At 45.3% G+C, this 26,551-nt stretch overlaps 1 protein-coding gene across 1 annotated transcript in view; it reads right to left on the minus strand.

The window, feature by feature from the left end:
* Positions 1-19,309, minus strand: part of LOC149346407 (b(0,+)-type amino acid transporter 1-like) — a 31,821-nt gene extending 12,512 nt beyond the window's left edge. The window contains exons 1-3 of the mRNA XM_089585394.1: positions 19,040-19,309; positions 8,821-8,970; positions 6,569-6,670 (exon numbers count right to left, since the gene is read on the minus strand). Coding sequence (XP_089441520.1) covers positions 6,569-6,670; positions 8,821-8,970; positions 19,040-19,058 — 271 coding nt within the window. The 5' untranslated portion in view covers positions 19,059-19,309. The remainder of the gene's footprint in view (positions 1-6,568; positions 6,671-8,820; positions 8,971-19,039) is intronic.
* Positions 19,310-26,551: the final 7,242 nt, after the last annotated feature.

Genomic DNA, 26,551 nt, shown 5'->3' on the forward strand with positions numbered 1-26,551 from the left:
TTTATTTATATTTATACAGAATACCCCTAAAGGCCCTCGAGAGGGTATTACATGGGGGGGGGGGGGGGCACAGGCAATTTAACAGAATAAAAGAAAAACCACAAATATAAAACAAACAACAAAAGCACAAATAAGACACACTGGATGAAATAAGTAAGCGAAAGAATCAATCAAAAGCACAAATAAGACACTTTGCATGACATATAAGTAAGCAAAAGAATCAAAAGAATGGCAGCGCGGCAAAGAACGAAGATTACTGCATTATTAAAATTATACAAACAGAACACTAATACAATGAATCTTTTTAGTCACAAACCCTGCAAAAAAGGAAGCCATGAACAAATAAAATAACAATGTATGCGAAAAGTTAAGCAGTAGTTATTGAAGATATAAGTTTAAAATATTTATCAGGATCAGTGGTGGTTGCGATATGTGAAGGCAGAGTGTTCCAGTCAGATATTGTGCGTGGTAAGAATGAATGCGCATAGATAAATGTTCTGCACGTGAAACGTCTAACTTTAAAGGGATGATCGCGGCGGTCAAAGATCGAAGTAGGCAAAGAAAAAAACTCGTTATGAAGTGATGGATGATGATAAAGTTTATGAAAAAGTGACAGTCGTGCAATTTTACGGCGGAGACATAAATCCTGGAGACCTGCGCGTTTCTTTAAGGCTGTGACGCTGGTGTTACGTGAATAATCGGAGTAAATAAAACGAACGGCGCGGTTCTGCAATGATTCAATGTTATTTATTAGGTAAGATTGGTAAGGGTCCCAAATAGCCGAGGCATATTCAATTTTAGGTCGAATTAGAGTGGTATAGGCATGAGCACGGAGGTGAGGAGGAGCATGCTTTAGGTTATGTTTTAAGAGACCTAATGACCGATTAGCAGATGCAAGCATAAGGTTAATATGGTGGTTCCATGCTAAGTCTGAATGAAGGTGAAGTCCTAAGTACTTATACGTGGTGACTAGCTCGAGTGAGGTATTATTTAAGGAGTATGCTGTTTGAATTCGAGACATTCGGTTAGTAAAATACATCAATTTTGTTTTTGAATGATTAAGTTGCATAAGCCAGGTTGAGCACCATGCTGTTACTGAATCCAGGTCAGATTGAAGGGATTGGCAATCGGTGTTAGAATAAATTTTGCGATAAATTACACAATCATCAGCAAAAAGTCTGATATGGGAAGAAATGGAATCCGGTAAATCGTTGATAAATTTTATTATTTTATTTATTTATTTATTTACAAAATACTGCGGACACTGAGTCCAAGCAGGGTGGGCGAACAAAGTCAATCAAGAGACAAAAAAAACGCAACATTTCAAAAAAGAACAACACAATATAGAAAAAATAATTGGTTAAAACTCTTGGGATAATGGTTTAACTAGCTCATTCCAATCTGTTATTGTGCGTGGAAAAAACGAAAACTTGTAAGTGTCTGTTCTAGCGAATATAGGGGTTAGAGAACTGGGATGGTGTTGACGAGTTTGTCTGGTTGGTGCCGGCGTTAATTATGATGAGGGATCCAAACCAAGTTTGTTATGTAATAAAAGAGAAATAAATTGTAACCTAAGCTTTCTTCGCCGATGTTCAAGTAGTTCAATTTTATTAATCTCCATTAAAGTGGTGGGGGAGTCAGACCTTGCATATTTATTAAAGATAAACCTGACAGCTCTTCTCTGTATTCTCTCCAGATTTTTTACGTTAGATTTAGTATACGGGTCCCACACTACACATGCATATTCGAGTTTAGGTCTAATTATTGAAGAATAACAAAGTAGCTTAATTTTAGAAGGAGCATTTTTTAGTTTATGTCTTAAGCAGCACAATTTCCTAAATGCCGCAGAGCAGATATTCTTTATGTGCAAGTTCCACGATAGATTGCTACTTATTGTTACTCCTAGGTATTTGTAGTTGGATACTTGTTGAAAAGGGAGAGAGCCTAATTTATATGTGTAGCTATGAAGTATGGTTTTTCGGGTTATCGGCATATATACACTTTTGTCAGCATTCAGAACCATGCCCCATCGGTGGCACCATTCAAAAACGTTGTTCAAGGCACTGTCCAGGTCACTTTGATCCTCCTTATTTGTAACTTCTCGGTATAGAATGCAATCGTCAGCAAACAATCGAATATGCACTGGTGGGTTAACAACTTGAACAATATCACTGACATACAAAAGGAAAAGCAGAGGACCCAGAACACTTCCTTGGGGAACACCGGATGAAATTGGAAGAGAGCCCGAACGTCGTGCACCCACTTCAACAAACTGTTTGCGGTCTTTTAAGTATGCAGTAATCCATGTCACTAAAATATCAGGAATGCCAATTTCTTTCATTTTAAAAATTAGTTTATCATGAGGAACTTTATCAAATGCCTTGCTAAAATCCAAAAATATTGCATCGATTTGGCCTTTATTATCTATACAAGAAGCAAATGAATTTATTACTGTAATTAGCTGTGTTACCGTCGAGAATCCTTTTCTGAACCCGTGCTGGAAGCTAGTTAGCACGCGATTTTTTTCTAAAAATTCGTTCATACAATGTGCAACTATATGCTCTAATAGGAAAAGTAAGGGGCCAAGCACACTTCCTTGTGGGACGCCAGAGTGTACTTGGCTGAAAGACGAATTGTGGTTATTGACAGTTGTAAATTGAGACCTGGAAAAGAGAAAATCTTTAACCCATGCAATGACAAGGGGGTTAATATTAAGCAGTGCTAGTTTCATTAATAACCGGTTGTGTGGTACTCTGTCGAAAGCTTTAGAAAAATCAAGAAATATGGAGTCTACTTGAATGCCAGCATCAATCGATGAATGTATGTCTTGAATGAATCCGGCAAGTTGCGTTTCACAAGAGTAGCCTTTACGGAACCCATGTTGATATTTAAAGATAATGTTATGTTCTTCAAGATAGTTAATTACCTGCGAGTGAATTACGTGTTCAAGAAGTTTGCAGACAGTGCTGGTTAATGAAATGGGTCGGTAATTTAGTGGTGAGGAACGATCGCCAGACTTGAAAATTGGCACAACTTTAGCTAGGCGCCAGTCCAGCGGAATCACGCCTGATGATAGAGATTGTGAAAAAATAGCGGACAAGATGCGATGAATACCATCAGATGAATTTTTGAGTATTTTGTTATTAAAGCCAAGGTGATCTGATGCTGATGTTGTTTTAAGCTTCCCTAGTAAGGATAAGATACCGGTCTCACTGATAAATATTTCGGACATTGATGTAATAGAAGTGCTGACAGAAATAGGAGGTAGAGGGAAGTCTTCACGGGTAAAAACGGATGTGAATGCGTTATTGAAAAGTTCGGCGCATTCGGCCACTGGAACACTGCTGCCTTCCGTGTTGGTAAGAGTAATGCCAGGATGATTAGCGGGGTTTATTATCTGCCAGAACTTCCGTGGATTGTTTGTTAGCATTGCCGGTAGATCGTGTGTGAAGAAGTGCCTACGTGCAGATATCAGCTCAGACTGATATTCCTTATCACATACTTTGTAGCGTTGCCAAGATTCGGAGTGTCTGTTCTTGTCGGCTTGTCTGTAAAGGCGCTTTTTCTTGTTATTAAGGCGACGTAGATGCCTATTAAACCAAGGCGCTGTGTTAGTGCAAGAGATACTGATGACGGGTATGAATCTGTCAATGAGAGTAGCCAGTTTCACGCTGAACAGGTTCCAGTTCGTTTCCACGGAGCGTGACGAAAAATCGTGAAGAAAATGATCAGCAAAGACTGACAACTGAGCGTTTATTTCGCCGAAGTTTGCTCGGTTGTAGCACCTTATTTGTTTAGTACGAGTTACCTTTTTATGGGGCACAAAATTCAGGTTACCCGTGATTATGGAATGGTCGGAAAGGCCTTCTAAGAGCGCAATGTTGGAGCAAAGGTAAGGATCACTTGTCAAGATAAGATCGAGAATATTGGCTGTAGTGGCGGAACGACGCGTAGGTTCAGAAATAAGTTGTTGCAAAGAGAAATCGAGACAGGACTGGAGGAAAGCCTGAGCTTCGGGATCATTGGCAGGAGCTGTTAAAGACGACCAGTTAATAGCCGGAAAGTTAAAGTCACCAAGTAAAAGTAAGCTTGAATTCGGGAAACGACAAGTAAGATCGCTTAGTAAATTAGAAAACTGACTTGCGAATGAAGAATTCATGTCCGGAGGGCGGTAAATGACGCCAATGATGGCGACCGTGGGACCACAACTCAACCGAACCCATACCGATTCTATGTACGACGTGACCTCGATAGGCACAGCAGTGAGCACTTTATTGACAGCCAGAAGAACACCGCCACCTCTACGGGCCGTGCGGTCACAACGAAATATGTTGAATTCGGAGTCACAGGCGAAAATGACATAATCAGGAACCATGTCATTTAACCAAGTCTCGGTAAGCGCGATGACCGAGGAGCAGCATGAATCAATTAAAGAAGAAAGAGCTACGTTTTTAGAAAGAACACTCCTTATGTTAGTGTACAGAAAACTGACATCGTAATTGGAGCAACGCTGCGCGTTTGGCCGCCCGGGTGGTTTGCCAGCCACTTCACGAAAACTGGAAGGGATGCGTCAGGCAAGGGACACGCGCACTGCGCTACTGGTTTGATCATCCCAGAAATACGAGACACCATTGATAAGCAGTTTATCAAAAGACAAACGGACCTTGTCACCTTCTTTTTTTTACTGATTTGGCATACTTCCACAGTTGGCTGCGTTTCTCACGAACCGTTTTCGAGTAATCTCGCGAAATGCTGAAATCGGTATTTTTGAGTTTATAGCCCTTACTCATAAGCGTTTCGACTTCTTTTTCGTTGAACAGCTTTGCAATAATGGGTCTCTTTTTTTCCTGAGAAAAACGGCCTATGCGGTGAGCACGGGCTAAGGAAGACAACGTGATACCAAGTTTGCTAGAACAGAATTCGTTTACAAGACGCTCAGAGTCTTCCCAAGTTTCAGACTCATCAGTGTCCTGAACACCATAAAAAAGAATGTTAGACCGGCGCGAACGATTTTCCAGGTCGTCAAGCTTTACTTGAATGTTGGATACATCGTGTGTACAACTCGTGGCAGATACTGTGGTAGGCACTGACTGTTTCTTAAGTTCCAGTTCCTGCACACGGGTAGCTAAAGACTGTAAGTCACTTTGAAGAACTGGAATAGACTCGATTTTAAGTTCAAGTTCATGCACACGATCGTTTAAAGTCTTCATTTCATTTTGCAAGCCAATATGAATTGTAAGAATCTTGTTAACACTTTGGAGGATATTCGTGTGGTTCATCTCAAGCCTTTGAACAGTTGCATATACCAGTTCGAGCTTTTCCTCTTGGCCCTTCGTCATAGGGCCTGGGTTTGTTTCAACGTCCCCACCCAGGACCAAAATGCGCCAAATGTACACTGCCGCCGAGCGGAAACGTTTCAGAATATGGGGTGGCCACGACACTGCTACAAGGCAGACATCATCATCGCGGTAACAAGAACACTCGTAATAACCAACCTGGAACAGCAGGAACGGTGAGTGGCGAGGCATTTCGTGAGCAGTGCCGTGGCCCAAGGGGGCGGTGAAATCCGAGTGCTTTATGTAGGTGTCCTCGTCAGCTGATAATGTAGCATGTTGCCAGGCCCGACCGTCGAAAGTGTCCAAAATCGGCAGGGGTGCGCACAGATGATCGGATGAGCAGCCGCAGCCGTCCAGAAACCAGCTAGCGCCGCAAGATTGCGGAACCGGTCGGCAAGTCGGTGAAACAGGCAGGTGATAGCCAGTGAGCACCACCACCTGGAACAGCAGGAACGGTGAGTGGCGAGGCATTTCGTGAGCAGTGCCGTGGCCCAAGGGGGCGGTGAAATCCGAGTGCTTTATGTAGGTGCCCTCGTCAGCTGATAATGTAGCATGTTGCCAGGCCCGACCGTCGAAAGTGTCCAAAATCGGCAGGGGTGCGCACAGATGATCGGATGAGCAGCCGCAGCCGTCCAGAAACCAGCTAGCGCCGCAAGATTGCGGAACCGGTCGGCAAGTCGGTGAAACAGGCAGGTGATAGCCAGTGAGCACCAGCACCTGGAACAGCAGGAACGGTGAGTGGCGAGGCATTTCGTGAGCAGTGCCGTGGCCCAAGGGGGCGGTGAAATCCGAGTGCTTTATGTAGGTGTCCTCGTCAGCTGATAATGTAGCATGTTGCCAGGCCCGACCGTCGAAAGTGTCCAAAATCGGCAGGGGTGCGCACAGATGATCGGATGAGCAGCCGCAGCCGTCCAGAAACCAGCTAGCGATCGTTTGAAGAAAACAAGTAGAGGAAGCCAAAACCTGCCAACTTCTTAGTTTAGGCACAGGAGGCTGTGCGAACGAACCAGAAGACGCCATTGACACCCAGTTTAACGTAACTAGGGCTGTTTTTCTAGGGGGACGATGACCTTTCTGTTCGCTTAGAGTGATTAGAAAAAGTTGTTTACGGTTGCGGTTACAGTTGTTTACGCCACACAGTTCACAAGGAAGCGTAACTCCATCCTGACGTTCGAATGAATCGGGTCAAGTGTTCCTGCTTCCTCTGCAACGGTGTCCGCCATCCTACTCACAGCTTATGGCGATCACCCCAGCGCCGAACCAAGTGAGGAGACTGACGCCCACAGAACCGGACTTTCTGAACACCAGGCTAGGCGCCACGAATATTCCGGATCCTGAGTGCCAAGTGAGGTCGCTGCGTCAGAGAGATCTTGCAAAACATTGCAGTATGCGCAGTCGAATAGAGTAAGCACCTTTTTTTGAAGAACGTTCTTGCTCAGCTCTAAGAGAAAGCAGTCAAACGCATAAGGTCGAGCAATTTTTTTCTCATTTATTACACTAAAGAGCCACGGTGGGAAAAATCATGCTAGAAAAAATAATGGACAAAATAACACTTAAATGAGCCTGCATTAATACATCATTACAGAAGGTTTAAGGTGTGGACAATGAAAACATCACCAATATACAATAACAACATTGAAACATGCGAGACTATACATCCTATTAAAGGGTTTAAGTGAAAACTACGGAAATACAAAAGGGCAAAACGATGCAAACAGAGGATAAATTTTGAACACCCAGTCTGGAAGACCACCTTTCAGTTCTTAGATATATTGATCAGAATCAATAGGGTTAACTAGAAAATAGGGGAGGACATTCTGTTCTCTTATTGTTTGGTGTAAAAAAAAAAAACGAAAATGTGACTGCGTCTGCACGCGCAAATGGGGGCTTCATTTTTTATAATGGTCAAGCCGATAAAATGTACGTTTTGCAGGCGTCAGTTTCCTTTTAATGACTGCAACCAAAGATAAATGTGACCAAATACTGCTTCTCAGTCTTCAAACATGCTTCTCTCCATCCAAAATTCAATCAGAGATTACTGTTACACTGTTGTTAACTACTCAACCTCGTCTCTGACTCCTCAGTTAAATACAAATGCCATTAAGACATCCATTTTGCTCTCAATAGTAAGGGTTGACTTATGTTGGATAATTTTGTTCATACTTTCTCTTGCTTGACTGATGTCGACGTATATTAGCAGCCGTTATATTTACAGCTTCAGGAGAGTTACTCGGTACAGGATGTACGTCAAACTAAAGAAACTTCGGCTGCTTCCTCATATTTTACAGCACAAAGAATAAGGTATCTGTCTGGGAAGGGCAGTCAACGTTTCTAATTTACAGAGCCATGAAAAAATAACATTTATTTAATTTTCACTTGCACACGCCAGGTAGCTAAGCAATGGTGAGATCTACAGTCGGTGGGAAATGTTTGTTGGAAGCGTTTTCTATGGTATGTTAAGCTGCGGCCTATTGTAAGCATTGTTCCCCAACTTCCAATGTTCAGGACTGTGACATATTACGGAGAACTGTGAGGATAATTTTTTAATGCTGTTCTCTCGAAAAAATTTTACAAGGTGATTTCGTTTCTCTGAGTGCGATTGCTGAGACTACACACTGTTTCCAGAACTTCCATTATTTGTGGTGCCTTCACAGGAATTTTGCAGTTGTCAACGTCTTCATACACTGAGTCGACATAGAGTTCCAAATTCTCAATGGCATTGCAGATAAGAGGGCACGTGGAGCCCCAACGTAGCTCTAAATGAAGGCCTGGAGCCACTAACTTCTGTATTTAATGCGTTAGCGTCCAGTATTGCCAAAGTATTCATCATTGCCATGTGAGGCCTCGGTCGAGAGGAGGCATAGGGTAGAGAAAACTTCCCCTCTCTCCCGTTCTCCTCCGGAGAGAGGAAGATGGAAGAGAGAAGAGAGATTCTTAGTTTCCTTTTCTTCGCGTTGGTAATGTATTAAGTTTTGGTTTCTTGTGCAATTTCAACCATTAGTATATTTTTTATGGCTACCGCTTTTTCTTTAGATGTGTATCGGGCACGTGCGATGCATTCTTGCTACTATTTAAATTTTTGTTGCTCGCGGTGATGTATGTCTTGTAGTTACGTTTTGCCCTATATATTTATAATTGTGTTCACTTTTTCACTTTTTGCCTTGTATCACGTGTTGTTCTTAACTTATTGTTCCTATTTGCTTATTCTATTGTTTTTGCCTCCCTTACTCAATGCCCTTCTGGGCCCTGTAAGGTATTTTGAATAAATAAATACATTAATAAATTTTTCTGCTCGCTGTTTATGCAACATTCGGCCATAGTGTGCATATTCCTTTCAAATCTGGCGGCACGTGAAAAAGGAATGCGGTACTCTGGATATTTCCCCTTGTCTAAATAGCGTGTATCCCGTCTCCATCGTCAGTCGTTGTCTTTCCTCTATGTTGCGCTGTTTCATGCCGACTTGATAATAACGTTCGTGCCTTACCGATTACACTGCTGATGACAACTGCGGTGGCGCTGAAGAGTCCCACTTCTCTCTTGAGTGTGGCCCCGCAGGGAGGAGTTCCATTGAATGCAGTGGTTCGCGCATATCCCGTTGACGAGCTGAGCGGTATGTTTACAAATTTGCGGTGCCCTTCAAAGAAAATAAAATAGGAGATATAACTTTAATGACCGCTCTGTTGCACAAGTGCGCAAGCATGCACTGCATGGAAAACACATACCGCCCGGCGCGCTAAGAGCGACTCTCACGTCATACTCCTTTCATTTCTACTGGGGCCAGATACAGAATATTGCCAGACCTATACAGTGGAATGGAATCTATGTAAATCGAGTGGCATCGGTGTGCATAGCAAGTGATGTCGTTGTGGCTCAACCTCTACTCTAAGAAGGCTGCACGACGATGTCTTTAAACAAAGCGGATCATAAGGTTGTTTTGGTTTTATCTGGTTTAACGTCCTAAAACGGTCAGTCCATGAGGATGCCTTAGTGTAGGACTCCGGATAAGGTCGACCACTGGGGATTCTCTGAAGTGCACTGACATCGCTCACTATACGTGTCTCTAGTATTCTGCCTCCATCGAAATGCGACCACCGAGGCCGGGATCGAACCCGCGTCTTTCGGGTAAGCAGCCGAGTACCATAACTCTGAGCCAGCGCTGCGGCTCGGACCATCACTCGATATTCCAGTTGATAACAGTTCGGCGCTGGGACCATAAGTGCAACTGTTAGATCACCTGATATTCGAGTTGATAGCAATGCCGGTCACTTATACCAACGTTGGCATCAGCATCAGGTTCAAGGTTCTTCACATGCGAACGCATGGTTATGAAATGATACTTCCGCCTGGAACATCCGTGCATTGCAGTGAAGCATTGCAGAGGGGAGTGGGGTGGAAATGATATTGCGTGTAAAAAAAAAATGAATACGCAGTGACATCTGCTGCAGCAGTGAACAATTGTGAGGCATTTTGATCGAAGAGTAGCAAGTTGTATATAGAAGACTTTAGGAGAAACAATATTAATAACCAACAACATGAGAGTAAACAATAGGAAACCATTAAAAAGAACGACATAATATTAGCAACAATATTAGCATAAGAATGAAAAAATGTAGATGAGAAAATAGGCATTTCAAACTGGTTCTTTCCCAAGTTCGGAAACATAAGGGGACACAGCCATAGAAAAAGAGCATATCATTTTTATGACATAGCAAGACTGCAAACAAGATCAAAACGTCATGACTACGTTTGAGCAATGTCAATAAAAAGCCGTTACCCCACTTAGGCCACGTTATCAACAAACAAAAACAAATAAAGCTCTTCATAAAAGGGAGTAATCTTGCGATATCAGCCGGGAGATGGTTAAAGTCGCCGCATGTTGGTAGTAAATACGAGTAAAATACTGTGCGTGTGTTACAACGAATGTATCCAACCTTGTGTTTTTGGTCAACTCGTGATGAGCGATAAGAGGGTTCTAGAATGAGCTGATTTCTTAAAGTTGAATCAGAGTATACTTTGTAAAAGGGACATAAAAGAAATTTATACGAAGAGACAAACAGGGTAATGGAAAACTGTTCATGCTTGTTCTTCATGCTGTTTTTCACGAGTCGGATTGTTCTCGGCAAGTTCATGGAAGCGGCGTATTCTAGTTTGGATCGCACAAGTCTCTTATAAAGGAGCATATGTAATGACACTCAGGCCTTGCTGAAATTTCGACGTAGATACCCGAGCATGTGGTTAGCTTTGCAAATTATTGAATCAGGGTGCGGCTGCCGCGGTAATGTCGAGTTTATGAACAGACCTGAATACCGGTAGGATGATATGGCTTCCATTTCAGTGTTCTGCCGGTGTTACTTTTGGGGGATGCGTGCCGCGACGTGATATACGCAATACCTTGCATTCATTACTGTTAAGCTCATTTTTCCATATTTTTTACCCATTACCAATTTCGTCAATGTCCGACGTAAAATTTCCTTGTCATTTTTGTCGCTTACTTGCCGATAAACAACGCTGTCGTCAGCGTAAAGATGCCTCGAAGATGTCTCATAATTAAGAAAGACATTAACACACATGAGGAAAAGAAAATGACCTAAAACAGAACCCTGATGGACACCAGATGTTGCTTTCGTTAGGTTTGAATCGTAGCCGTCAAGTGTTACGTAGTGGCAGCGATTGTTAAAGCACTGAATCCAAAAAAGAAGTCTAGGGTCTAAATTAAAAAAAAAAGACAGCTTAAAAATCAGTTGTTGACAGTTAACCTTATAAAATGTTTTGAAGAATCAAGGAAAATGGCATCGATATAGGATGGTTTGTAAAGAATGGCATGCAAATAATGTGTAAATACCAGCAACTGCATTTCACAGGAAAATAGACGTCTGAAGCCATGTTGTGCATGTGTGAAAAATGAGTTCTCTTTCAAGAAGTTAAGATTTACGAATGCAGCCCGTACTCCAATATTTTTCATGGAATGCTTGTTTATGAAACGGGTCTGTAGTTTCGAGGTGAGTGTCTTTTACCTGATTTGTACAACGCAGCCGGTTAAGATTTATGGGATTGAACGTCCCAAATCGACTCAGGCGACGAGGGACGCCGCACTGAAGGGCTCCTGAAATTTCGACCACCTGGGTTTCCTTAACGTGCACTGACGTTGCACAGTACACGGGCCTCTAGAATTTCGCCTCCATTGATATTCGACCTCCGCGGCCGGGATCCAACCCGCGTTTTTCGGGCCAGCAGCCGAGCGCCGTAACCACTGAGCCACCGCGGCGGCCTCGTACAACGGAGCCGCATTCCCAATCTTCCATTGCACTGGTAGTTCACCGCATTCAAGAGATTGCTGAAAACTTTTTGGGAGTGTGACCACATGTTTGTTTGCTTAAGAAATTTTGTATTTATGATATAGGCCATGAAGGTGATGAGATTTTCAAGGAATCAATTACTTTTGTGATGCCACCAGGATAAATGATCAGGGGGAACATCGGAGAACACTTTAAATCTGGAAAGTCATCTGGAACGGATTCTACAGACATGGACGAAAACGGAAACGCATTCGAGAATACAGTATTGAGAACACGAGGGGATTCATCAGGCAGAATCGGCTTTCCGGAATCATCCTGAAGAAAAATTGCTCTGTAATCTCGTTCTTACAGGGGGCCAGAATTTCTTTGAATTGTCTATAATCATATTTTGAAAAGTGCTGTTAATGAAGTTATCCTTTGCATCCAAGATTGCATCAGCCTACTCTTTTTGAAACTTAGAAGTACGCGTCACATCGTTCGCGCGCGTTCCGAGATTTAGCTAGGCGAGAGAGCCCCTTTTTCTCGTTAGAAATGCGACCGAGTGTTCTTTTAAACCACGGGTCTCTAGAATTGCTCCTAATGGATCTCAATGGAATGGGCGTGTTCCAAAGTTCAGTAACCTCCTCCGCAAACAAACCCAGTTTTGAAAAATAATCTGTTCTTATGCGTATTACAAAGAAAGGGAATCCAAGTAGTGTGTCCTTATGTCACAAAGCACTGTCATTTCGGAAGTTCAAAAAAAGATGAACAATAATCTTGGCGTGACCCCTCTTAGCTTTCTTAGTGTGACCATATTTTTAACATTTGCTCATTGATGTTAAGAAAGTTAATTTTTCTAAAAAAAAACTCACATCAGCGCCTATAAATAGCAAACGTAGTTTATGACGGTAGCGTTAAGTCCAAGCAGAATATGCTTAAATCAGTTAGAGCGCCTACACCAGAAAACTTTGAGCCAACATAAATTCGTTCAGCTCAAGGCAGTAAGACGAATTTATTGAAAATATCGGCAGCATGACAGTCCCCCTTCAGTAATGAAGCAAAATTGTACTGAAGCACTTTGTAGAGGGCTAGCATGCGCCATGTGTGTTTATTCCCCCCTCCCCATCCTTTCTTAGCGGCTAAGGTAGGGGGGCTTCGTCGTTGAGCGGGCCCCAGAGAGATATGTGGATGCGTGCGGTCTCATTAGGAGCGCCCATCTTTCGGTCGCCTTTGGTGTCGCCGCTGCAGAACCCGGAGAGCCCCCGGCGGCGGGGCTGCGAGGAGAGCGCAGAGCGGGCTCACCCAAGCCTCCCATTGTCCCCTTTTGGGGAAGGACGCGTGTTTCTCGCCGCTCGGTCGCTTTGTGCCAGTGCACAAAGAACCAAGAGCATAAAAAGGTCAAGCCGCCGTTTCATCTTACGCCGACAGCTCACCGCGGCTTCACAAACACCACTTGCGGCCCAATTAAGTTTCGGACGCTTCGTTCGGAGGTTCGACCGCTTTTCTTTTGAGAAGAGAACATTGCCGAACGAAGCGGGGTCCGGTGCGTCCGGATGAATGGGAGCTGTGGGCGGCGGTGCAGCTGGCTGGCGTCCGGGATAGCCCCGAGGCTCGACAACGCGGGCTCAAGAAGCGGGCGCGCGCAGAAGACGCCGCCGCACAGAGCGAGCACTGCCACCTGCTTAATTGAGGACAGTGGCGGCCATCTCGACTTATGTCGCCGCCCCGACCCCGGAGGACAACTGGTGGCTTCGGCAGTCCATTGTGATCCGACTCTTATCGGAAAGTGGATCTGCGCTCCCGGGCGATGTTTGCGACAGTCGCAGCTGGGTTGGGGCCGACAATTGCCCTAGTGCCGGGAAGCGTCAAGGTCACGGGTACTGGGGAGACAGACGCACCCGTGGAAGTGTCTTGCTATGTTGTTTTGAGTGTTTTGCTTCTTCCTCCTTAGGGGAGAGAGTTGGTCTGATATAGTGGGAGTGTTTCGCTATGTGGTTTGTAAGTATTTTGCTTTTCTTTCCATAGGGGAGAGAGTTTGTTTAATACGGTGGAAGTGTGGGGCGGGGCACGTAACCCAGGGGGCCAATCCGTATGTGTGTGAATTCTCGGAATGTACTATGTTTTAAGTGAAAAAGATGCCCTTTTTACAATATGTACATTTGGGAGAGAGTTATGTGCCTTAAGGAAGTTGGAGGGCGGGCCACACGGCTAATAACCAATCGTGTTAAGAGTTTGACACGATTGGGTGCTGATGAATGTGGGTCGGGCCCATGTGTCTTTAAAACTGGGTCCCGGAGCCCGGAAAAGAGGTTCTGGGCTACGGAGATAGATGTAACGCATCTTCGGCTACGCCGAGTAGGGGCCTCCCCTAAATGTTAGCCAGTTCCATGTTGTTGTGGCGCTCACTGCTCAACTTGTATATATATGTAAACTATTGTATATAAAGCTTCAAGTTATATCCCCTGCAAGTTCTCTGTTGTTTGCAAGTATCATCTCCTATAGACCTTCAGCCTTCAAGTAATAACAAGCCGTCTCCGACGGGGCACCCCTGGTGCAGAAGAAAGAAAAGAAAAAGAACCTATTCGCTTTTTGGTAGAAGAAAGAAGAGGCGAAACTTTACTGGCGCAGTCGACAGGATCCTGTTGCTATCAGAAGGAAGCACAGGAAAAAGGGAAGGCAAAGAAGGGAGGTTCTGGGCTACGGAGATAGATGCAACGCATCTTCGGCTATGCCGAGTAGGGGCCTCCCCTAAATGTTAGCCAGTTCCATGTTGTTGTTGTGCTCACTGCTCAACTTGTATATATATGTAAACTATTGTATATAAAGCTTCAAGTTATATCCCCTGCAAGTTCTCTGTTGTTTGCAAGTATCATCTCCTATAGACCTTCAGCCTTCAAGTAATAACAAGCCGTCTCCGACGGGGCACCCCTGGTGCAGAAGAAAGAAGAGAAAAAGAACCTATTCGCTTTTTGGTAGAAGACCAAAGAGGCGAAACTTTACTCACTTGAAGCACGCAAAAAATTTCCTTCAGGGGAAACCAAATTAACTATGCCTTTTTGCATGCAACATGTCACTCACTCGATTTTTCTGTAATTCCAGTATGTGCTGTAGCAAATGCATAAAAGAGCAGTTTTTTCCTGAAAGGAGTAGCAGTGTTGAACTGTCTTCCACAGAATGTTTTTTAGCCTCTGCATTTTGAGAACGAATTGGGTTGTATGCTTTGCCATTGGCTCTCATTTCGATTTCAGCAGTGTATTTTTGCACTGTTTTCACTGTATTAATTTGTATTCTGGTTGAAACCAATCTTTCGTCTGCTAACTTAGCCTGTAGCTTGCCCAAATTGAATTAAGAAAATAAATATCCATATGCATCGAACATGAAAACGCTTTCTTCTTGGCGGATGGGGGAACGCAACGATTGGCCAGATGAAATGAATTCAGGACGGGGCGTCTGGATACGACAAGCTGTCGGGCTAGTTGGTGCTGATCGATTGTGGTTGACAGCGATAACACATGGACAGGGGACACACACGGAAAGGGGACAGAAACAGAAAAGACGTAGGCACAGGCGCTGAACTTCAGCTTCATACCAGAACCACCGAAACCCAGGCGCCAACAGGCGGCGATTTTGTGCACTCGTGGCAACAAGAAGTGATATGATAAGTTGTAGCAAGACCACAAAAAATAGAAAGAAAAACCACAGGATTGAACAGGGAAGGATTATAACGCTTTCATAGGGGATGTTAGTCGGCAGAGAATGTCTTTTAAAACAATGCATCCACCGAGCGCTTAATGAAAATCGGCTTACATAGTACACAAGACGGGATGACTGGGAAGGAAATTACTGCGCACTAGCTAGGGCACAAACTTAGACAAGAACAAACCGAAATCGAAGTAAGCGATAAATAGGAAGGTCAGGGACAAAATAGTGGTCCCACCGCTGCCCAAGAATATGAATCCCAGTGTTCACGAGGACAAAGGAAAGGACAGAGCGGCTCTATTGCTGGCAAAGCACCAGGGCAAGAAAGAGTTTCTATACGTAGATGCAGCATAATACGAGGCGGGCAACGGCGGCTGCGGTTCGAGAGGGCGGATCGCCCGTGTTGTTCTGTTCGGTAGCGGGTGTCACGATAGTAGAGGCGTGGAAGGTGGCCATATGGCACTCGCAGCATAACATCCAGGGGACAAGGTGTTCGTAAGCGATTCCAAATCTGCGATTACAATTCATGAAACAGTAAGGCTTACGGCTGCTGCCTCAGATCTGATAAGTGGAGCACGGGGACCTCAGGAGCGAATCTCGCTTATCTGGGCACCCGCGCATGACAGCCTCTTAGGGTATGAGGAAGCCCATAGGGTCACCCGAGGTCTTACTTCCCGGTCGACCCCCGGGGCTCAAACATCTCTAATGGGAGATAGAACAAAAGTCTCAGAAATCACCGAAAATTACAGGCTCGGCAGAATGGAATTCCCGGCGGCGGCCCACACGTTCAGTAAAGGAAGTTTGGTGGAGGTAATCGCAGGCAGGAGTTTTTTTCCTAACCTGGCTCTCTTTAAAAAGTTACAATCGGAGGTTTTCAACCCGCATTGTTGTTTTTGCAATAAGATAGCACATATGGTACACATGGTGTGGACTTGCGAATCATTGTATGGCGGCACACGCAGAACAGAAACCTGGGAGGACTCTTTAATAGCCTCGACAGTTAACTCTTTCGCTACCGCAGAAAAATGGACGATTTGGAGTGTACGGAAAGAAATTTTTTTTTTCACAAGAACTAATACACCAAGCACATATTGCAATGCATGAATTTGTAGCTTATTAGTTACACTTCTGAATGAAACAAACAGAAAACTTGTGTGTGCGAAAGTAAATGAACATTTATTTGTGAAATTAGCTAAAAACACAAAAAAAGTATATAGCAAAAACAAAAATTACCGGCTGCACTAAGCCACAACTTGATTAGAGAAAAACTGGAATATACAAACTGTTGCACATGTTTATAGCTGTCATTATTCACAGTTTCAGCTATGAGAAAAATTTACTGCACTTTCCATGGCCTGTCAAGTCAGGGGTCATGACTGTGGTGCCACTGTGAAGAGCAATCAGGGGTGAAGATGTGAAGCAGAGGTAGACTGACAGGTGCTTCACATAAGGCTTTATCTTTGTTCCTCCCTTGTTCTCTGATAGCCGAGCTTGCAGTTTCTTCTTTTTAATTTTTTTCGGTTGGTGTTGAATGGATTCTATGGGAGGATTGGGGGCGTGGACTTCATTTCCCTCATCATACCCGAAGATTTCTCGAATGAGCTGCTCCCTGAAAGCCAGCTGATAAAATTTGGCATTTTAGGCAAGCTCTAAAACATCAGAATCAATGAAATAAGTTTTAGCGATGTGGTTCGAAAGCCAGGACACTTTCCAAGTTTTGCCAATAGATGCTGCCGCCACTGAATCATCCGGGTCCGTTACGTGCAAAAAAACAAACAAAAAAAGCGAAAAACCAATTTTGAGAAATGATTTTTGATAGCTAGAATAGATTATTCTGGTATTTCAGTAGAAATATAGTCGCGGCAGGTCAACAATTCCAATGTATATGATGATTCCAATGAACATCAGCATCTCCAACAGATTCACATCTTCCCATGAGCCGTCACGCCGAACTTGCTGAAAATCTTCATCCATGCATACTTATTAGTGTTTCCGCACACGGTCTTCATCATTTCCGCCGTGAAGAGCATCAAAAAAAAGTCGAGACGTCGAGCTAATCTCCGAGCGCAGCTCCGCAGCGATGTGCCGATATGGACACCTAGCTGTCGTCTTGGTTGAAAAACACGACGCGACCTTGAGCATTTGGCAAACTGCCTTCGCCATACGTTGTCAAGACCCTGAAGCACAAAAATAAACCACTCTCATCAATTACAAACCGTATGAACCGCAGAAAACTCACAGCGAACGAAAACAGAACTTACATGCAAGTACGCGCTGACATTCCAGGCTCCCGAGGCGAAGTCTCGCTGTCGAAACCGAAATCCAACGTTTGTACATTGTTGCCCGACTAATAACCGCTGCTTTCGTCGCAAAAAACGAAACCGAAACCAGCCGACGCACTCGGTGTCAGCTTTCGTTTTCGAGGAGTGCGCGGCGACGCGGACGCCATTTTCTCCGGCTGACGCCGCTGCGGCCGTTCAAAGTTTTATTTTTCACGGCGCCCCCTCATGTCAAAACACTGAAACCAAGGCTGCAATCGAAAGAGCAGTTGTTGAGCTTGCTAGCTAGATGGCGGAGCACGTAAACGATTCTCCAAAATGAGCTTTTTTGTGCGGGCGATTTAAATCGATCATATGCGATCGATGACCTATGGCGCGGTAGCGAAAGAGTTAAAGGTGCACTGAAGAGGATTCTGAACTTGTCTTTTTGCCGCGGGAACTCGATCTACACGTTCCAAGCATTCTTAGAAACTGCAACTTATTGCCCTGTATGGCCGATTTCCCTAATTAAATCGAATTAACGTCCGGCTCCCGCCCTTTTTTTTGAATTCTGCCTCGTACGATGGGCGGAGTCGACCAACGCATGAAGTTCCTTTCAGCCAGCTCCGTGGAGGCTTTGCTTTCGCTTTATTTTGTTTTTTAGGTTTCCATGAATAAATAGTTTCATTCGCAGATAATATAGCCGCAAAATAACCCCACAGAAATAAAAATACGCGCGGACTATTTGCTGCTACGGACTACTACGTATTACTCCGCCGATGGCAGAGCGGCTAGCCGCCACGGGACTGGGTGAAAGGCACTCCACGCGTTGGTCGACTCCGCCCACCGTAGGAGGCAGAATTAAAAAAAAAAGGGCGGGAGCCGGCCGTTAATTCGATTTAATTTGGGAAATCGGCCATACAGGGCAATAAGTCGCAGTTTTTAAGAATGCTAGGAACGTGTAGATCGAGTTCCCGCGGCAAAAAGACAAGTTCAGATTCCTCTTCAGTGCACCTTTAAGTGCAAAGTGAAATCATTTGTGAAGCTCTGTCTGCTGCCGTGACCATCGCGATCCCTGCTGATAGATAGCTACGCTGCGGACGAAGACTTCTTTAGCAGGGCGGTTTAATCTGGTTGCAATAAATGCCATTTCTCTCTCTCTCTCTTTGTCTATGCAGATTCCTCTTTACATGTTTAAAGCGACGAAAGGTCAACCGAGCAAGAAAGACCTTGTCATAAAAACCAATAAGGTACTGCTAGTGGCAGAGGATCCTTTTAAAAGATCAGCTCGTCCTATTTATCGTTTTTTGTTCTGGTATAAAATTTTCTTTTCCGCACTTTTCTTTTTCACTTTATAATCTAATACCTTGGAAAAAACAGCGCTAAACGAAAGGACAACGAAAAAGCGTACAACAGGACCGGCGCTCTCTCTAAAACCTCGGCTTTCAGGATGGAGAAGTAAAGAGCTTACTGTCTTTCTTGGTGGCCATGGTAGTGTCTGTAGATGAGATCGACGTCCAGATGTCAAACCAATCAGAATACCTCTCTCGCGCCGGGGTTGCAACCGTTGATTTAAGCCCTATTTGTAAGAAAACTTCCGTGCCTCTTCCGCAGCCTATCGTCTCGCTTTCAGCGTCCTTCTTAACCCACAGCGATGACGATCAATGCGTCTGTCGGACTTAAAAGACTACTAAACATATGCAGGCCACGTGGTACTTTTTTACTCTGGATGTTACCTTTGTACGCAGTCCCATAACTTATGAGTCGAGCAGTGCGGTTAGAGCATCCTGTTAGTTTCCACAGGATCTCGATGTAACGGCCTTGACACCTACATTTGAACGCCACAAAGCACGTCGACCTTCCAGCGTATGCGCAAAATTTCAGCGTGCAGGTGCAACAACGGGGTAAGTGGCCTACGTAATGGAAAATTTTTCCTCTGGTACGTGCACTGGCGTCAGCGACGCGCCACGCTTGATTCTCAGTTGGTTGGATCAGTGGAGCCCACAAAAGGTGGCAGCATGGTTACTGTGCTGTTGAAACAAAAGTCAGCGCAGGATTGTAGTGAATTAAAATGACGAAGCAGCGAATACGTTATAATTTTAAGTTACAATTACGTTACTGACCTCTGTACTCAGAGCCATCGCTCGGCTTTTGAAAGCGAAACCAAAACAGATGACTGAAGAAATTCAATTATAAATCAGTTATCAGTCGTAGGTGAATACTACGCGGTAATCCATGTATATTAATGTGTTACGCATTAATGCGGAAAAAGGAAACAGACAGCGAAAAATTTGGTGACTATATTTCTTTAAAACAGAGTCAGCCAAACGAGCTGCGCTTTCGACCGCTGCCGTATTTTAAGGTCTCGAATTAGCTTAGAACTGAGAAGGGAATGGAAGGAATTAGTGAAGCGGAAGCACATTAATGAGTTAGCTGTAAGAGGGAGAGTAGAGGAATTCAGGATATCGCTGCAGAACAGATATTCGATTCCAACTCAGGAAGACGATCTTAATGTTTAAAGAATGAACGATAATGTCACAGCTGTCAATGCAGAGTGCGCAGTAGAAGTAGACGGTAGGATGGTTCGACAGGATACCGGGAAGCTATCTCAGGAGACAAAATATTTCATTGCGAAGCACAAAGCATGAAAGGGTCTAGCGCTACGGACAGCACAGAACTGGCAGAGCTATCAAAGTGAGTAAATAATCGCAAGGTAGCCGACATAAGGAAGTTTAACATGAAGAAAATTGAGCACGCTCTAAAGAACAGAGGTAATCTGAAAGCACCGAACAGAAAAATAGGCATAGGTAAAAACCAAATGTATGCGCTAAGAACAAAGAGGGCAATGTTGTTAGCAATATGGATAAGATAGTTAAAGTAGCCGAAGAGTTTTACACAAACCTACCCTGTTGCGAATGCAATTACAACGTTAATGAGAGAGGCAGTAGAGAACAGCAATGGGGCTTTACGGCAGTTACGAAGGAGGAAGTAAAGAAAGCCTAAGGAGCAATGCAAAAGGGCAAAACAGCTCATGAGTATCAGTAATAGCAGATATCCTGAAGGATGGAGCGGAGATTGTGCTAGAAAAACTAGCCACGCTGTATACGCAATATCTTATGGCCGCGAAAGTACCAGAAGCTTGGAAGAACGCCAACATTATCTTAATTGATAAGAAGACGGACGTCAAGGACTTGCAAAATTACAGGCCGATGAGTTTACTGCCTGTTGCCTACAAGATATTTTCTGCAGTAATCGTAAATGGGATTAGGGCAACTTTAATCTTGAATCAGCCCAATGATCAGGCAGGTTTTCGTAAAGGATACTTGACGATAGACCGTATTCATTGTCTATATCAGCTGATAGAAAATTGCGCCGAGTATGACCAACTCCTATATATAGCCTTGATTGATTACGAGGAAACATTTGACTCAGTGGAAACCTAAACAGTAATGCCGGCATTGCGAAGCCAGTGTGTAGAAGCCTCTGATGTGAAAATACTGGAAGATGTCCATAAACGACTGCACAGCTACCATAGTCCTCCATAAAGACAGCAATAAAATTTCAATAAGGAAGGGTGTCACGCAGGGAGACACGATCTCGCCATTGCTTTTCACCGTCTGTTTACAGGAGGTACTCCGAGACCTGAATTGTGAACAGTTGGGGATAAGAGTTAACAGAAAATACGTAACTAATTCGCGATTTGCTGATGAAATTGCCTTAAGACATGAGGTTGGGATAGTCGGTTCATGGTTAGAGCAAAACAGAACTGCGCGAAGACGACGGGACAAAAGAAGGCACGAAAACACACACACAAAGCGCAGTGCTTGTTCACTCAGGAGATGATCTGCAAAGCATGATCAGTGAGTTAGACAGGCAGAGCAGACCAGCAGGTCTTAAAATTAACATGCAGAACACCACGCAATGTTCAACTGTCTCGCAAGGGGACGTCAGTTGGCATTAATGACATTCTAGTCGAAATCAAGAGGAAGAAATGGGCTCGGGCAGGGCATGTAATGCGAAGGCAAGTTAACCGCTGGTCCTAATGGTAACAGAGTGGATTCCAAGGGAAGGCAAGCGTCACGGGGCACGGGGCACAGGTGAGCGGCAAGACGAGGAAGCCTGGTGTTCAGAAGGTTCAGGTGGCGGCCCCGGCGGAACTCGGAAGTAGGGCGCCGAATAGGACATTCCAGTATATTCTGGCACCGACAGTGACATCCGGCGTCGACAATGGCGGGCGACGTGTCCACGAATGCCGCAAGCAAACCATATCGGGTGGTTGTCCGATGTGCGCAATGGAGAGGTAGGCGGCGCAACACTGCCAATAGTGCGTGGGGAGCGCATCATGGCCGAAGGATACGCATACGCCGTGGCAGGTGCTGGGCGAGCCACAACTTCGGCATAGGTGCGAGGTGCCGCCACAATGGGGTGCGGCGCGAAGGCGTCAGGATAACTCAGCGGCGCAGCACTGGGGGCAGGTGGAGTTAGGGCAGCCTCAGAAAGCGCCATCCGGGCAGCGACAGGAGCTGGAGGATGGCCGGAAGGAAGAGCTTCCGAGACCTGTCGCTGGATTCCATTTTTGAGCTGCGGCGCCAGACAAGATGATGGTTCGGGTAGAGAAGGTACAAGAGATAGCTGGTGGGCAACCTCCTCACGTACAAATTCCTTGATTTCGGAGTTCAGGCATGAGGAGTCAGGGTCAGCGAGCAACGCGTCAGCAGGGTGGCGAACCATAACGCGTTGCTTCTGTAGCTCGTCGAAGCTTTGGCAAGGTTCATATACCATTGCGATGGTTGTCGGACTCTTAGCCACAAGAATCTTGAAGGCGCCATCTACGATTCCCTTCATGACGTGGCGAATTTTATCTTCCTCTGTCATACACGTGTTCACTCGTTTACATAAATCGACGATGTCCTCGATGTAACTGGTGAAGGTTTCACCTGTCCTCTGCGCTCGCGAACGGAGACGCTGTTCAGCGCGAAGTTTTCGAACGGCAGGGCGGCCGAATACTTCGGCAAACGTAGTTTTGAACGCGGACCAGGTGGTGATGTCCAACTCGTGATTCTGATACCAGAGGTTGGAGACGTCAGTAAGATAAAATACGACGTTGTTAAGTTTCAGAGCGTCGTACCACTTGTTATGCCGGCTCACCCGTTCGTAAGCTGACAACCAATCCTCCACATCTAGGTCGCAGCTGCCACTAAAGATAGCAGGGTCGCGTTGACATAAGGAGCCAGAACAGGTGACAGGTGGAAGCAGGTCGCAGGAAGCGGGTCGGGGGCTGCTGGCTTGGCTCCGCCATGGGAACGGACACCGTGCGACTGTGGATTTCTAGGGCGACGTCGGGGGTTAGGATCGTTGAACTCTCCACCAAGTGAACAGTGGATTTATTAGTGGGTCACGGCGACCAACGCACGCAGCGGTCAGGTCGTAGCAAGACGGCAGAACCAGCCGAAGGAAGCAGCTCCAGCACGAGACGATTATGATGATGATGATGTCCTCAGGCTGAATGGCACATACCCACGGCGGGGGATTGGCCAGGGCGCACAGCGGATACAAACGCACTCATGTACAGGGAATGGAGTATATTTAAATTTAAAATTTTGGGACGCAGAGCTAGAATTTGTTCAAAACAAAAAATACGGAGAAAGAAAAGTTGTGAATACACATTCTAGCAGAGGAATCTACCAGATGAAATTATGTAATCATGAATAGAATCGAACACTGGTTTCAGGGCATATCCCTTGGCGCTTGCCCCGAAGGATAAGAGAATCGGAATAGATAGAGGAAGCCCAAGCCGAGCGAGGGGGATCTCCAAGTAAATTCTACGGAGAGCAGCGAGCCGCCGGCAGGAGAGGAAAAAAATGTTCTATAGACTCAATTACGCCACAAGACTCACAAAGGTTGGATATCGAAAGCCCGATCGGCATAAATAAAGATTTAGCCGCGGTATCCGGCAGCGCAAAAGGGTCATGGACACCTCACATTGCCTCGAACTGCACATCCGCACACTCCAAGGAAATGCCAGGTGTTGAAAATCCGCTGCAGCGAGGAGAGGCTCATGGCTCAAGGTGTGGAAACGCTGGAATCGCTGAAAGCGTGCTAGAGTCAAGTAAACAATATTTGGGACGAAAGGGACTCACGCCCGAACCACCAGCGATGACGACGAAGTGCGCCACTGCGGAGTCGTCCTCCTCTTCTTCTTATAGTATGTACAATACTTTCATTTATTACAAAGCTGATTGCAACATATTGCTCTCAAAAGAACCCCACAATTCCTATTTTCCTAATAAACTTCCCTCATTGTAAAACCAACTTGGCCGATGCTCGTAAAGGAAGTACAGAACCACTACGTATGACAGAGTAATATTATGAACTTCGTGGCAATATTCATTCTCTTAAATCGCTGTATTCTTGAGCAAAATGGTGTGTGTATGCAATGGTACCTTACTAAAGCATTTCCCACACTTAACAGGGTGCCTGTGTTGCTGCAAAGAATAGCGCCACATGGTACAGTCGCTAACTGCGCAGTACATATTGTTACTGGATCAACATTTGTACACAAATCAATAGCGGGGCTGAAATTTTGATATTCATATTTATTTATTTGCTTGATACTGTCAACGCCGTCAGGGATCTATCAGAAATGCATTTAAAATACAATTATATACAAGTGAGACTGTGATCAAAGATGTAAAATACACATTAATACACTACGTAAAGTTCATACTTAGGAGGGAAGTTAAAAACTGCAATGAAGTGTAGGTTACAAGAGTTGGGCTGGACAGATAATTATACCACAAAATGCCCAAAGAAGGTAGTAAGAAATTCACAACGACAAACTAAAACGAGAATTACTGAAATTCCAGTATTCGTTTTCAAGAAGCGCGATAAAGACATTTAATGATGAGCTGGTAACAGTGCACATGCTCAAAGCGTTCCAGTCGCGTATAGTCAGCGGAAAGAGTGGGTATGAATGGGTAAGAATGGGTTAAGCACATATACCTGAAAGAGTCAGTATGGAATAAAAATTAGGAGTGTGTTGGTAAGGTTATAACATGTTTGCCTCGTTTGAGATTTTGATACGTATAATGAAGTATACAGTTTAACTGATTGCGTATGGCATTGTTTTAAGGCGAATATTATATGTGGGACGTACAGAATTTGCGCTGACTGTAGGAAAAAAAAAATAGTTCGAAAGATGCCATTCACATACTCCCAGTATGTGGCACCGTTGCAGGATGGCGCAAAGCTGCCGCCACGCACTTGCACAGCAAAGGGAATACGGCGCTGTTTGCGTGTCAGCGATAAGTTGCAGCATGTGCAGCGAAGGTTTCAGCATTGACCACCTGTGCAGTTATTATAACGCCCTACTTTAATTGAATGCTTTTTTTCTCTGCGCGTGTAGTCAAGGTAGAAAGCGCATCGTTTTAGTACACGATGCTCATTGAATTGAGGCTGACTCTGTACTAGCGCTTCTTCGCTTCTTGTATCACATGTTAAGCCTAATCTTAAGCGTGAAATGAAACTTATATTCTAGGGGCTGTAGGATGTGCAGCTTTGTAGTCGGCCGTAATAGTGCTCTGTACGTATGAGACGCTCTGTACGTTTGCACAAGTGTGAAAAGGAAACGGGAAGGAACGCTACCTGTTTCTGTTCGGCGCCATTTCCTGTTAGCTTTCGCGCGTCAGTAGAGCGCACGTCACCCGTACAGAAAGTACAACCAACCAGCAATCTTTTTTTTAGCTTTGAAAACGGAGTGATAGGACGTAGCATCCGACCTTTTATGATAAAAGAACGATTATTAGTCCGAGACGCCAAGCCGCAGAGCTAGGCCGCACTCGGATTCCTCCCCTACGCCGACTCCGTCGGAGACGGCAGCCGTTGTCGTAGAGGTAACGGTTGAAAGCCGCACCATCACCGCGGAATAGCAAAATTCAAGCGACTGGACACCGCTTATGTATAAAGCCTACGCCTCCCGACCAGCCAGTTCGCCGAAACCTTTCCGCTCCGACAACGCTACCTCAGACGCAGCTCACCCGAACGCCAACAACGTGTCGCGCGACGCAGCAGCCGTAACCGGCAGCGGCAAGACGCCAGCCCGTCTACCACCTGCGACTGAGGAGGAGGCTCGCCTCGCAGTGCAGCGCAGCAAGCGGCTGCCACCGCTCACACCTAACGCTATTCGAGTAGTCGTTCGCCCGCGAGGTGAACTACGACTCCAAGATGTCCCAGCACCCCGGCTCTTGAAGACAGTGCAGACCCAGCTCGATATCATTCCACCGGACGATTTTTGTCTGCGCATCCACCCGACCAACAATACTTTCACCATAAACACAACACATTTCCCAACAGTCGAGACTGTCAAGGCGCTGACCTCCCTCACCATCGGAGACGAAACATATCCGTGCGCGGCGTACGTGGCACCACCACCGGGGGCTACCAGAGGAGTCATCACGAACGCCTATGACGACGAGACGCCAACGCAACTCTACCAAGACCTGGTCAAAAGAAATCCGGAATACATCATACCAGCAGCACGACGCATGGGAAAGACACACTCCATCCTGATTACCTTCGACAAAAGAACAGTCCCTCACTCCATCATATACATGGGAGCCGTCCACCGCTGCTCCCCATACCGTGGCAGTCTGGATGCCTCTACTAACTGCAGACAGCCGGGTCTCCGCCACGACGCATGCCCGAGTCCCAAGACAAAACATTGGCGGGGGCTTAGCTTTGGTTAAGCCTGGTAGGTTGCGAAAGCAAAAGCGCAGCGCCTCCAGCTGAAGGAACGCAGTGCGCCGCGTCTACAGGTCACGCGTGGCTACAGGCCGCCGCTGCGCGACGACTGAAAGCGTCTTGGAACGCAGTGCGCCGCGTCTGCAGGTCACGCGTGGCTACCGGCCACAGATGCGCGACGACTCAAAGCGTCTTCGGTAATTTGTTGCGACTGAAAGCAAGAAAACATAATCTACAGATCGTA

This window comes from Amblyomma mixtum, chromosome 4, assembly GCF_055824585.1.
Source record: "Amblyomma mixtum isolate Tamu chromosome 4, ASM5582458v1, whole genome shotgun sequence".
In the NCBI taxonomy this organism is placed as follows: domain Eukaryota; kingdom Metazoa; phylum Arthropoda; class Arachnida; order Ixodida; family Ixodidae; genus Amblyomma; species Amblyomma mixtum.